At 39.9% G+C, this 12006-nt stretch overlaps 1 protein-coding gene across 2 annotated transcripts; it reads right to left on the reverse strand.

Moving 5' to 3' along the window:
- Positions 1 to 3: 3 nt before the first annotated feature.
- ifih1 (interferon induced with helicase C domain 1) lies at positions 4 to 11129 on the reverse strand. 2 transcript variants are annotated; one of them, XM_039818444.1, is made up of 16 exons: positions 10594 to 11129; positions 10122 to 10293; positions 9873 to 9992; positions 9216 to 9281; positions 7144 to 7352; positions 6360 to 6570; positions 5116 to 5333; positions 3622 to 3723; positions 3398 to 3521; positions 3088 to 3303; positions 2143 to 2399; positions 1889 to 2038; positions 1575 to 1736; positions 1297 to 1487; positions 1087 to 1180; positions 4 to 923 (listed from the first exon to the last, which is right to left on the reverse strand). In XM_039818444.1, exons 1-16 carry the CDS (start codon positions 11023 to 11025, stop codon positions 735 to 737), a joined length of 2913 nt encoding a protein of 970 aa, XP_039674378.1. In that variant the 5' UTR covers positions 11026 to 11129; the 3' UTR covers positions 4 to 734. The 2 variants fall into 2 exon arrangements, with proteins under 2 accessions (XP_039674378.1, XP_039674377.1); XM_039818443.1 differs by having other exon boundaries at positions 7144 to 7355.
- Between the last annotated feature and the right edge of the window lie 877 nt (positions 11130 to 12006).

Raw genomic sequence — 12006 nt, forward strand, 5'->3', positions numbered from 1 at the left:
TGATTATCTTGGGGAAGTTTTTATTAGAATGTGGTTTAATTATTAAGAACATATATCCAATTTAAAAATAAATAAAAGTATTACTTAAGCCAGATAGTAGACACACTTTTATTACTTAAAGATCCATACAACATGTTTGTGCATGCCCGGACAATCAGATCACACAGGTTTCTATTTGCAATTGCGGAAACAATTCTTTAAAAAATAGTTCTAAAAATAGCAGCTGTGACTGGCTCAACAGTTGGATTTATTGTAATGGAAACTCACCAGCACCTGTTTGTTTGCATTCGTGTTGACAGGTGGGCTCTGCTGGGCTATCACAGGCTCAGTGGCTCCAATCTCATGAGACCACAGGGGTTTGAGAGGAAAATCATTTCCCCTGCTTTTTGTATCAGTGATGCACACAATATGTACTTTATAACTGTTAAAGAGTGTATGCAGTAAATTCAACATATAGTTTCCGATATACCAACAACACCATTGCAAAATTATATATTGACAATCTTACATATTTTTGAAATAAGCCTTTTCCCAAAAAAAAGATGAAAACTATTGTACATTCTTAAATCCACCAACATCAGACTCCAGTTATTGCGTGCACATTGTAGCACTCAAAGGAAGCATTGCATTTACCAGTGTCATAGGTGCAGTAACTCATGCTGTTCAAGCCAAACATAATAATTCAACAGAAGTCAATGTTTTTGTGAGTATTAGTGAGTCTACGTAGTTGTGATTCAGTCAGTGTCTTCGTCATCTGCCAAACGGCTCGCATGTTCAGCGTAGTCAAAGGCGGGAAACTTGATGGCAAGCTCACTCCACTTGGTGCACTTGCTGATCTTCTTTCCGTTGAACGTCACCACAAAGTTTTTCACGTGAAGGCAGGGACAATCGATTCCTTTGTAGAGCATCATGGAACCCCATCTCTGCAACAGAAATCGTTGAAATCAATCGTCGACATTAAAACATAAAATGGATGATATGGTAGTTTATTTAGGTGTTTACATTGAGTAAGCAAAGGCTTGTTCAATTACCAAAGAAAGCAAATAAGTGTATTTCCCAAAATGTCCACACAAAAAATACACTTACCTGGCCACAGTCTTTGCATGCTATGAAGTAATTGGTCTCATAATCTAGAAGTCGCTCTTGAAGAGTCGTGTTTTCTCTCTTATTAAAAAGTTGACTGCAAAAGAAAACAATTCAGTATTTGATTTTGAACAAATTTGATAAGCATGCATATAATTCATCATAATAAGTTGTGGCATACAGCACTGAACAATGTTAAAAGTCGACTCGTACCTGAACTCTGGTGTAACATTAACTCTGTGCATGTTTTCGATGATCTGGATGTCCTCGCCGGTGCAAACGGGTTTGCTGCAGCTTCGGCAGCTAAACTTCACTTCACACTTCTCGTACTGCATGCATTTCTGCTTCTTCTTTGTCATTCTCACCTTCTCCTCCATTATAGCCTGAATTTGAAACTCCAAGATCTAAAGAAAGGAGAAAACATCACAGAGAACAGTCTTACACAGGAATGTGGGTTTCGGTTTTCTTTTTAAAGCTTGAAGTGAACGTACCCGTTTGTCGTAGTCTGCTTGATCTAAGGCTCTGATTTTGTCAATGGCTTTGTTCATCATGTTAATGCGGTACTCATTAACACATTCCTTCTCAGCGACCCCAGAGTTCTTCACCTCGACCAGAGTGTAACTGCTGTCCTCAGCTCTTCCTCTGCCTTGTGCCTGCAAAAGGTAATGATAGAGTCAGTATTAAGCAACCAATTTAATATTTCATCGTAACATTGTATAATGGTGCCTTTATTACTGCACATAGAAGTGATAATCGTTAACTGGCACTACATGTAATTCCTCATTTGATGACTGACATCACTGACCTGAATCATAGCAATCTCATTGGTCACGAGGCCGTATCGAATAACGAAATTGCACGCTGCTATGTCCAAACCTTCCTCTGCCACAGTGGTAGCAATCAGCAAGTTGACATCACCATCGCGGAATTTGGTCAACACGTCCCTTTGCTCGGCCTAATCAACACACATTTATATAGAGGAGGGTAAGTGTGAATTTGATTTGAAGTGTGTTGAATGATAGAGGCAAATGTGCTGCAGTTTGTGTAATGCACACTCACCATGGTCATTGGCTTAACAACACTCTGGTCTCCTCCTCCAATCATATGTGAGGCTTTGACTCCAATGTCAGCAAATTTGGGGTTTTCCTGTATCCACTGACTTAGAGCAATGGCGCTGCGCCGTGTTTTGGTGAAAATGATCCCTCTGGCCGCCTCCCTGCTGCTGAACTCATGCAGAACTTTACTCCTTAGTTTCGTCAGGCTGTCATTTTCATACTGTGGATTATCTGCGAGCTTTTGCAGCTCTTCTTTTTTATCTGCAAGAAAAATAATTCAAAGAAAGTCTTTGTATCATTTTAGAGGGTAAAGGAATTGGGTTAATTTACTTCATTGTTCCTTGTTGAGAGTTATATGAGAAGACTGATAGAACTTTCATCTCATAACGCTACAGCCAGTAGCTAGTTATGGTAGATTAAAAGACTGGAAGAAAGGGGGATAAGCTAACTAAATCTGCCAGCACATCTAGAGCTCATTAATTATATTGAGTTAATTAAATAATTAGTTATATCTTGTTTGTTTGTACAAAATCGAAAAAACTCAAAAACTTGTTATAGCTGTTGGGTTACCAGGCAACCAGCCAAGACCAGGAAGTTACCCATGAAACCACAACGTGCTAGTTTTGCACTTCGGTTTTTGTACGGATTAGACAATCAAGATATAAAATGTTAGTTAGTGAAATTGGTGCTGCATAGTGGATTCTGTTACCTTTGGACAGAACCAGGCTAGCTGTTTCCCTATGTTTCTGGTCTTTATGCTAAGATAAGCTAACTAGCACGGGCCCTATATTCACAGATATGAATTTGGTATCGACCTTTTCATCTAACTCTCAGCAACAAAGCAAATAAGCTTCTTTCCTGAAATGTCTAACTACTGGGTTAAAATGCTACGACACATAACAGTATTGATAACAACAAGTCACTTGGGCTTTTGCCAAACACCACATACCTTTAAACAAATTGAAGAGGAATCTCTCAGTATCTGTGATTTGTATGTCCCGCTCATCATCTGGTGTGGCTTTTTTCTTAATCTCCTCGTCGTAGTATTTGTTCAGGAAACTGAAGGCATCACGCATGCGTATGGTGTTGCTGAGATTCAGGCCCTCGCTGTACTGTCTAAGGTGCTCTGCACAAACCCGCACTTTCTGATTTTCCTCTGTTGCAGCTAAAATGGATAGAGACAAGAAGAAGCCAGGTACTTTGTTATCAAAAGATGGACAGGGGGTCAGTATCCCTGAAGCTTAAAAAATTGTGCTCACCTATTCGCTCTTTTTGAACAACCCACTGTTCATAATTCTGAGAGCCAAGGTCAGAGGTGGGGCTCAGCTCTGCGTGGGCATGAATGGCATTCATGATGTTCTTGATTACATCGCCAAAGGGATCCTGAAAAGAATACAAAGATATAACACTCCCAATGCTGTTCCTTAGAGAGAAACTGTACCAAGAAGCTACCACCGTGTCATTTCCCGATGAACAAATGTACCTCTTTTCTGTCTTCAACAGTTTGAACGACTTTTCTTGGTTCTCTTTTGTGTTCCCCAAGGCTACTTGTCATGATTTTGGAAGCGTCCAAGTTTGCACAAATCTATGAAAGAGAGGAACAGATTAAAATGTTTTGAATTAATCAAAATCAGACAACGCAGTGATACACACTATTTCTACTCTGCATGCCAGAGTTGAAGCCAAAAGGCTGTTTTCAATTTTTGACTTCTTTGGCTGTAGGAAACTTAATGGCTGGTGTGTTTGCAGAGGCAATGTGGAACATTTTAAACCACTTGACTGGACGAACAGGATTCTCGATGACTAAGGCCGACCGGTGCAGGATTTAGATGAAAAGAAAAGATGAAAAGTGAAACTAAAAGAAAGAAAATTATGTTGTTTATGGTGAAGTGTATATACTAGGTGTGGACACTATTAGAGCCACAGCTGTAAAATGTACTCCAATCCAAAAAAATCTTTTCAGTGATTTTATAGGCTGTAAACCACGTTTACACCTGGTTTTAAAATTTGCCCTGAGTGATCTGATCACAAGTGGACAGCTCTAAGTACAGGTGTGAATGCAACCAGGAAGCATTGAGATCCGATCACTCAGACCACATGACCACATACTTATAGTGTGTACGCAAATGTGTCCTCAGCCACATAAAGAACTGCCTACTCAAATGTGATCAGACCTATGTACTCATTCAAAGTATTTGTCACGTCACAGAAACGTGTTTTGGATGTTATTATCATACTGTCTGTGTTTTTGTTCCAGTGCTGCCTGCTCTTATATTCCTGGCTCTCTGGAGCTCTGTGCCCCACTGTTGGTGGCATGGACGTCGCCAGGTATACAATAACCTTATTTTTAGTTTTAAAAAATGGACACAAATTCAAGAATATGTAGAATATCACTACAGACATTCCTGCTCCTACGTTGCAATGTCTACTGTTGCTATTTAGAAGCTGGAGCGACTGTCAAAGGGTGGACAATACGTTTCCTTTCCCATCAAAAGTCCCAGTTATTTAAAAGCTTTTATTGTGAAGCAGCAAAAAACACATAACGCCGTCACGCAGAAAAAAAGTTAGGTCCTTTCGGCACACAGACAGACTGTAGGCATCGCTTTTCACTTGTCATCGCACGCTTCTAATGTATGATTTATTTGAGAGTAACAACTGAAATGTATACAAACACAACCAGCCTATATGCAAACAGAAATATCTGCATATAGACCAGGAAAGTGAGTCAAGTGGTCAATCAAGATGCATTTGGAGACACATTCTACTGCCAGGTGGGATACTCAGAGCTGTTCAATTGTGATTGGATCACTCAGGACGATTTTAAAACCAGGTGAAAACAGCCTTATAGACTCTGCGGTTATTATAGTTGATTGCATTACATTGTAAGATGTAGCTTATATTTTGTACACATAGCCTAATATGTGCACTGTGCTTTTGTCTACATAGGTGTGAACAGGAAGCTAAGAAAAGTGGTTACGCGCAGTATGTGGTCCTCAGCTTTTTTCATTATCGTGGCTGCCCCGACCCCCGGTGAGGCAGTCAGGCCCAGGATCTGAGGGAGGGGCACAGGCTCCTTCTGCTCCTTCTTCAGCCTTCTGTTCTTGTGCTTCTGCATCAGGTAGCGCATCATTATGTGGTTGTAGACTTCTCCCTTCTGAGTGTGGTGACACTCATCTATTACAATCAGTGTCAGATCTACATGAAGAGAAGACAACCAAACATTTAAATGAATGTATTGTACAGTACAGTATTTTTCAGAGATTGTAAGACTCAGAGATCTGGTAAGAATATTGTTGAGCAAGATTGTTGCTTGCTTTGTTGAAACAATAACATTTACATTTCTGCATCTCTCACTGTTACATTACCGTTCAGGGACTACAATTTTCTTAACCAAGCAATGCTATTTATATATGTCATTTATTTGTGATTCTTGAATAAATAGAGGTGATTGTCACTCGCAGATTATAACATCTTTCTGTAAGAGAGATTCTCCCACACAAACCAGCACTTTTCTAGGAACCTGATGCAGCAGTTTCAGCCACACAATAACATGTGCTGGAATTCATTTCTTATTTTAGTATTTTACAATAGTGCGAGTGAGTGAGGTGAATTATAATAATCATTCACATGTACAAGTTTAACCAGAGTGACACAAATGTGTCCCTGAAGGAAAAAGAGTATGGAGAAGTGGCAGCTTGATGTACTGTGGGTGATAGAAGCTCTCATGTGAATTTGATCAGCCACACACTGATGGCTTGAACAGACGTGTGGCCTGGAAGGCAGGAGATAGGAAAAAAAGGAAAAAGAAAAAGGACACGCTCTCAGGCGTTTCAACAAACAGCATATGTTCCACTGAGGTGGCTATTCCACCTTGGACTGGTGAGTGCCAACAAGAGTGAACAGCAGAGCTGGAAGACTTTGACAACATCCTGTCAGGTATCATCAGGGGAGTTGTTATGAGTCCTCCGGGTGGCTTTCTATTCCAAAACCTGTCAATGTCTGTGGTTTAAGCCTAGACAGATTTTAACTAAAGGTTTTAGGAAGACTTTATAAAAAAAATATATATATATATATATATATATATATATATATAGTGTGTGACCTGACCTTATTTCAATTTTGAACACTGGTTTGTTTTTAAGTGGTGATCAAGTTTACTAAAAACCAAAGGAAATTACTAAAAGTTATTTACTTTTGTAAAATCATATTGTAAAATCATACCGCTTAATTTCACCCCTTCGTCCTCCCCGTTGTTAGACCTCTCCAAGAAATTCTCAAGGATCTGGGCTGTGCAAATGATGACGTCGTTGTTCTTCACGATCTCTGTGAAAGAGATTTTGAGCTGGCAGTCTCCGCTGACTCTCTCCACTTTATATGAAGGCTTCAAAAACGGCAAGAACTCGGCGGAATAATGCTGCTCAACAAGAGGAACCTGCAGGACACCAGAGCACATTCAGTTTTATGCAGTTTTAAGCTGCATTGTTTATATTCCTACAAAACTCCTGACGATGTGAGGGTGTGTTTGTTTATGATCACAATAAATGCTGTTATGACTCTGTCATGATTTAGAAGATTTTAGTTCATTGTTTAAATATGAGGGTGAGACACTCCCTTTTTTTCTGCAGGGACACTGCTAGGCAAGTTATAATTCTGTTCTTTCCAGTCTTGAAGAATGAACCAATATGATCAGTTTCAGTCACATACAATCACTATTTCTCAAGCTGTTTTACAACTCAACTAAATTGTTTTATAGCTGGAAAACCTTTAATCCAAAATGTATTAAGTAATGGTCTTTTCCAGTGCAGAGCAGATCACATGCATGCCAAATAGTACTAAAGAGCAGGGGAACATCTAAACCTCATAGCCTGTAGTTTGTGGTGAGCTGACCCACATGTGCAAATGGACTGAAAGACAGAATGTTTTCCTTGGATTTGAAAAGGACATAAGTAGGTCAACATACAGTGCAAAGCCATTCATCAGGTATACCAGACTTGTGTTATTGTACCTTGTTCACCAGGACAACCACTTTCCCTGAACACCCCTCTGCCCTCCTGCGGTCCAGATGTTTTTTGGTAATATAAACTGCAACTCTGGTTTTACCACTTCCTGTCGGGAGGCATATGATGATGTTTTCCCCCTCCAAGGCAGGTCTAGCGACATCCTTCTGATAATCTCGAAGAACAATATCAGCTTTTTCTGGGCCTCTGGCCGCTGCTTCTGGATGAGCAATGCAGAGCAGAGGTTCAGACATACAAAACTTTCTTGTCTATGTCAGCAACCCACAATTACAGGCATTACCAGCAGGAAACGACTGTGCTTGTCATTGTTTGTGGTTTTGGTCCTGTGTTGGAATGTTTTCTTACAGCTGCTGTTAAAAATGCAAAACAAACTGTATGCATATGAACTAAATTCATTGAATATGCTCTACATTTAAAACACAAACACTAAGCACTCAGACTTTCATTGTTACTGATTTTAAACCACAAATAACACTGCAGAGTCCACACTGAACACTTTATAACACATACACAAGCACTGAGTGGAGCACCTATCAAACCACGTCTTAGGTGGTACAGATATGAACACTGCACTACAAATCATGTCAGTAAGAGGTACTATTTTATTGCTTAGTCCAAACAAGTTCAACAATTTAAAGAACTGTGTCAAAAGCAGGCCAGCGGATATCATTGTTCAATTTCAAATAAATATATGTATTCTGGCCTTTTACAACATCATTACACGTCCACACGTCACATGTAAAGAGGGATATGAGCCAATTTGAAAGCCAACCGGCTCAAATTTTCCAAAAATAATCAAACATCAGGCACAAGCTAACATCTGCGTTCATTTATCAATTATTTAATTTTCTCAAGCTGCTTGGAGTGTTCAATTTCATCACATGTCATTTCACTGTTTTCCCTGGTCCTGATTTCTATTGTGGCAGCATTGTGTTTTATTTTTAAGGACAGTAGACTTACTATGATTCACTTCAGTCAGACTTTAAGTTGCTGGCAGGCCATGACTCATTTGCTCTGTCTAGGCTGGGGATAAAACATGACTAAGGCACCAACATCAATGTGCATGTATCCCGCTCTCTGCTACTTCCAACTCAAGGTTCCACGTTTCACCCTAGTTATGAGTTCAAACCCCCAGAAGGTTTTTTTTCTTTTCTCAGTGCAGACAGCGTTTAATTTTCTCTCTCAGACTTGGTATGCCAGAGGTTAAAGTGCTGTTCGAGCAACTACATAGAAGTAAATACACGTCTGTGCCGATGGCAAGAGAGCTTTACAACAATAAGAAGTAAACAGTGGCCTGTGAGGCCCCCTGCATTTTTACCAGCAGTTCCCAGACGCTAAACTTATTACAATTGGAAAGTCAACAATCAGCTATGTTTAGTACCGTTCCAATAAGAACAGAAAATCCACAGGCTTGTTTTTCAGTTTGATTTAGTGCAGTGAAATTAATTTGAAAAGAGCCACGAATATTGACGCACATACAACTCGTCTGGATGATCAATCTTACATGTAATCCTTTCTGTTTTTACGGTGCACTCTGGCCAACCAGTCAGGTTTATGACATTACTCACATTAATGAGACAACATGTACTCTAGCCTCATATTAAGAACATAAAAGACACTTCCTTTATCATATAATTATTTCCACTGCCTCATTAGGCCTAGAGGTTTAGAGGAAGGCCCCACTCCACAGTGACTTGAATTAAACCTTTCCTTTACATCACTTTACTATGCGCTGACATAGAGTCAGCATGTGGTTTTCATTTGAAGCTCTGGTTATGCTCTGTCCTCTTTGACCTCCATGCGTTTCATCATAGTACAACACATGGAACATATTCTTTGGTGTCGAGCAGGCAGAAAGGTTCCATTTGCAACCCGTTCCAAACATACTCATTCTGACTTTATGATAGTAAATCTACACATCCAGCCTACGTTTTTTCTCGCTATGAGTTTGGTTTTCGCGTTTGCTCTACTAGGACCCAGAACAGGCTTTTTGGATTACTACAATACTTTGAATACCTTAACAACATTAACAGTATGTATAGGGGCGGATCAGTCACACCTTGTTGTGGGGGCTCCAAGCTGTGTGGTAGTTGTCTGGGATCAGTGCTCACTGCTTCGTATAGGTCTGAAAAGATATCCACCAAGGTATAAAAATCACAGTCAATAAAGGCAGAACATAAATGTTAGCCTTGTTTACTGTGTTGGGAGTAGCCTACCAGCTGCTAAAGGGTCACTTCACCCAAATGACAAAGGGGGAGATTTCACCTCTCATCCCTGGTGGTATCTATGCAGATACAGTAGTTGCAGATAGACATTCCTGCTGCCTCTCCACTAAAAGAGAGGTGAATTGAATGGTCTGTGTGATCCTTAAAGCATAAATAAATTACATTTGAAAAACCTTTTCAACAAGCATTCCCGGTTACTCGTGGTAATCCTTATGGACAGTTTGAGAATGGCATATGTGACTCTTTTGGGTGTTTTCTTCTACTTAAGAAAGAATTTTGATAAATGTGTCCCTATAAAATCATTGCACATAAACTTAAGTTTTGTGATTTGGGTGAACTGAACCATAAACTGCCTACTGGACAGTATGAATGTACAAATCCAGTTACTTGACTTTTTCAATATGTACATAATCAAGACCACGGTCAGCTGTTATCACATGTAAAAATATATTTGTTCGAATTGATCGATGAATAGAGGTGTTCTGTAAGACCTGCTTCAGGCTCCTCGGATATGCTGATGTCCATTAACTGTGGGCTATCACAGCTTTCAGCTGCTGCTGCTGCACTTCCTGTAGATTCATCCATCAGTGAAGGCAGTTTATCATCTGAGCCTAATGAGAAATAAATAAATCACACTTTGCCAGTTGCTATAATTAATAATCTCTACCAAATATATTTGTTTTTCTTATCCACAAGATCTAATGACTAATGACATTCCCTGTGATGGGTGTGCTAGTTACCTTTGTTGTCAAAGTCTGATGGCCTTCCTGTTAGCTCATACAGGTTCTTATGGTCAGTTTCACGCAGAATATCGAGAAATGTAGAAAACCATCCTGTTTGAGCTCTCACGATACATCTCAGAAGTTCACGTGCTCCACTTATGGGTCCTTTGTTTGTTGTTGTAGTTTGAATCTAAAAAATGAGCATAATAACTGGAGTACACTGGTTATGCAATCAGAGTGAAGTGCAGTGCTCTGCAAAACAGGTAAGTGCATGTGTCTGCTATCTTGTGGTCAATCACTGCAAACACATCTACTGGGTCTTTAAGGTGAACTGAGAAAACAAAACTGCAAACAGTAAAGTTGTATTCAAACTAGGCTACATATTGACAGTAGGCCTACTATACATTTACTGTGAATGCATATTGCAATGAATGAAATCAAAATGAATGAAGAAATGATCAGCAGTGGATCACTAAAACAGTGTTCTTACAATGTCCGAGTCCTCCTGGGAGATTAGGCCTTTAGAGAAACAGTGGAGGCGCACCTCTTCAGTCGGCATTTCCACAAGACTGGGAGAGAGCAACTGAATAAGCTTGACACAGGTATCATTCTCTGCCTCCACTTCAGGTCTGGGGGGGACCTGCATATATTCCGCAGCAGAATAACAACCTGAATGTTTCAAAGCATCAACAAATGCCGTGAACCATCCAAGGTTGTGTGGCTTCTTTATGACTGCGGAAATAAGTAGATTCGTAGCCGCTATGTTACCATCGGTCCTCGCTTTTTGTCTGATCTGCTCCTTTTGGTCGTATTCGATAAAGTCTAAATGATCCAGAACCGGATCCACAACAATAAGGTCTCGCAACCTATGCCTGTAGACTTCAATGAGACCCACATTGACATCGTCGTCATCGGAAGCCATTACGACTCCACTAACCGTCCGATAAGGCTGATCAGTATAGACTACAGGCTGGCTCCGGCGTAGTTAAAAACTACTGGCAGCAAAGAAAACGATGACTCACTGTATTGAGAGTGTGGGAGAAATGAAACTGAAAGAGTTTCATTTCTCCCACAAGCTCAAGAATTAAACTGGCCACTGGGTGTCAGTATTAGACCATTATAGGTTGGTCTGTACACCAATACCTACTGTAGGCCTACACACATTTTAAAGCACTTAACTGAGGCATGTACAGTTGTGTTCTAATGTTAAACACCAAAGACAAATGTTTCTAATCTAACAGTGACCTAACAGGAATCAACTGTTTATAGGGGCGTGTCATGTATAGCCTACTTATCTATGTAGGCCTACCAGTATTATACAATTGTCACATACAGTACAGGCTAAAAGTTTGGACACACCTTCTCATTCAATGAGTTTTCTTTATTTTCATGACTATTTACATTGTAGATTCTCACTGAAGGCATCAAAACTATGAATGAACACATATGGAATTATGTACTTAACAAAAAAGTGTGAAATAACTGAAAACATGTCTTATATTTTAGATTCCTCAAAGTAGCCACCCTTTGCTTTTTTGATAGCGCTGCAAACCCTTGGTGTTCTCTCAATGAGCTTCATGAGGTAGTCACCTGAAATGGTTTTCACTTTACAGGTGTGCCTTGTCAGGGTTAATTAGTGGAATGTTTTCCCTTATTAATGGGGTTGGGACCATCAGTTGTGTTGTGCAGAAGTCAGGTTGATACACAGCCAACAGCCCTATTGGACAACTGTTAGAATTCATATTATGGCAAGAACCAATCAGCTAAGTAAAGAGAAACGAGTGGCCATCATTACTTTAACAAATGAAGGTCAGTCAGTTCCGAAAATTGTGAAAACTTTGAATGTGTCCCCAAGTGCAGTCGCAAAAACCATCAAGCGCTACAAGAAACTGGCTCACATGAG

Source organism: Perca fluviatilis, chromosome 12 (genome assembly GCF_010015445.1).
Source record: "Perca fluviatilis chromosome 12, GENO_Pfluv_1.0, whole genome shotgun sequence".
In the NCBI taxonomy this organism is placed as follows: Eukaryota; Metazoa; Chordata; class Actinopteri; order Perciformes; family Percidae; genus Perca; species Perca fluviatilis.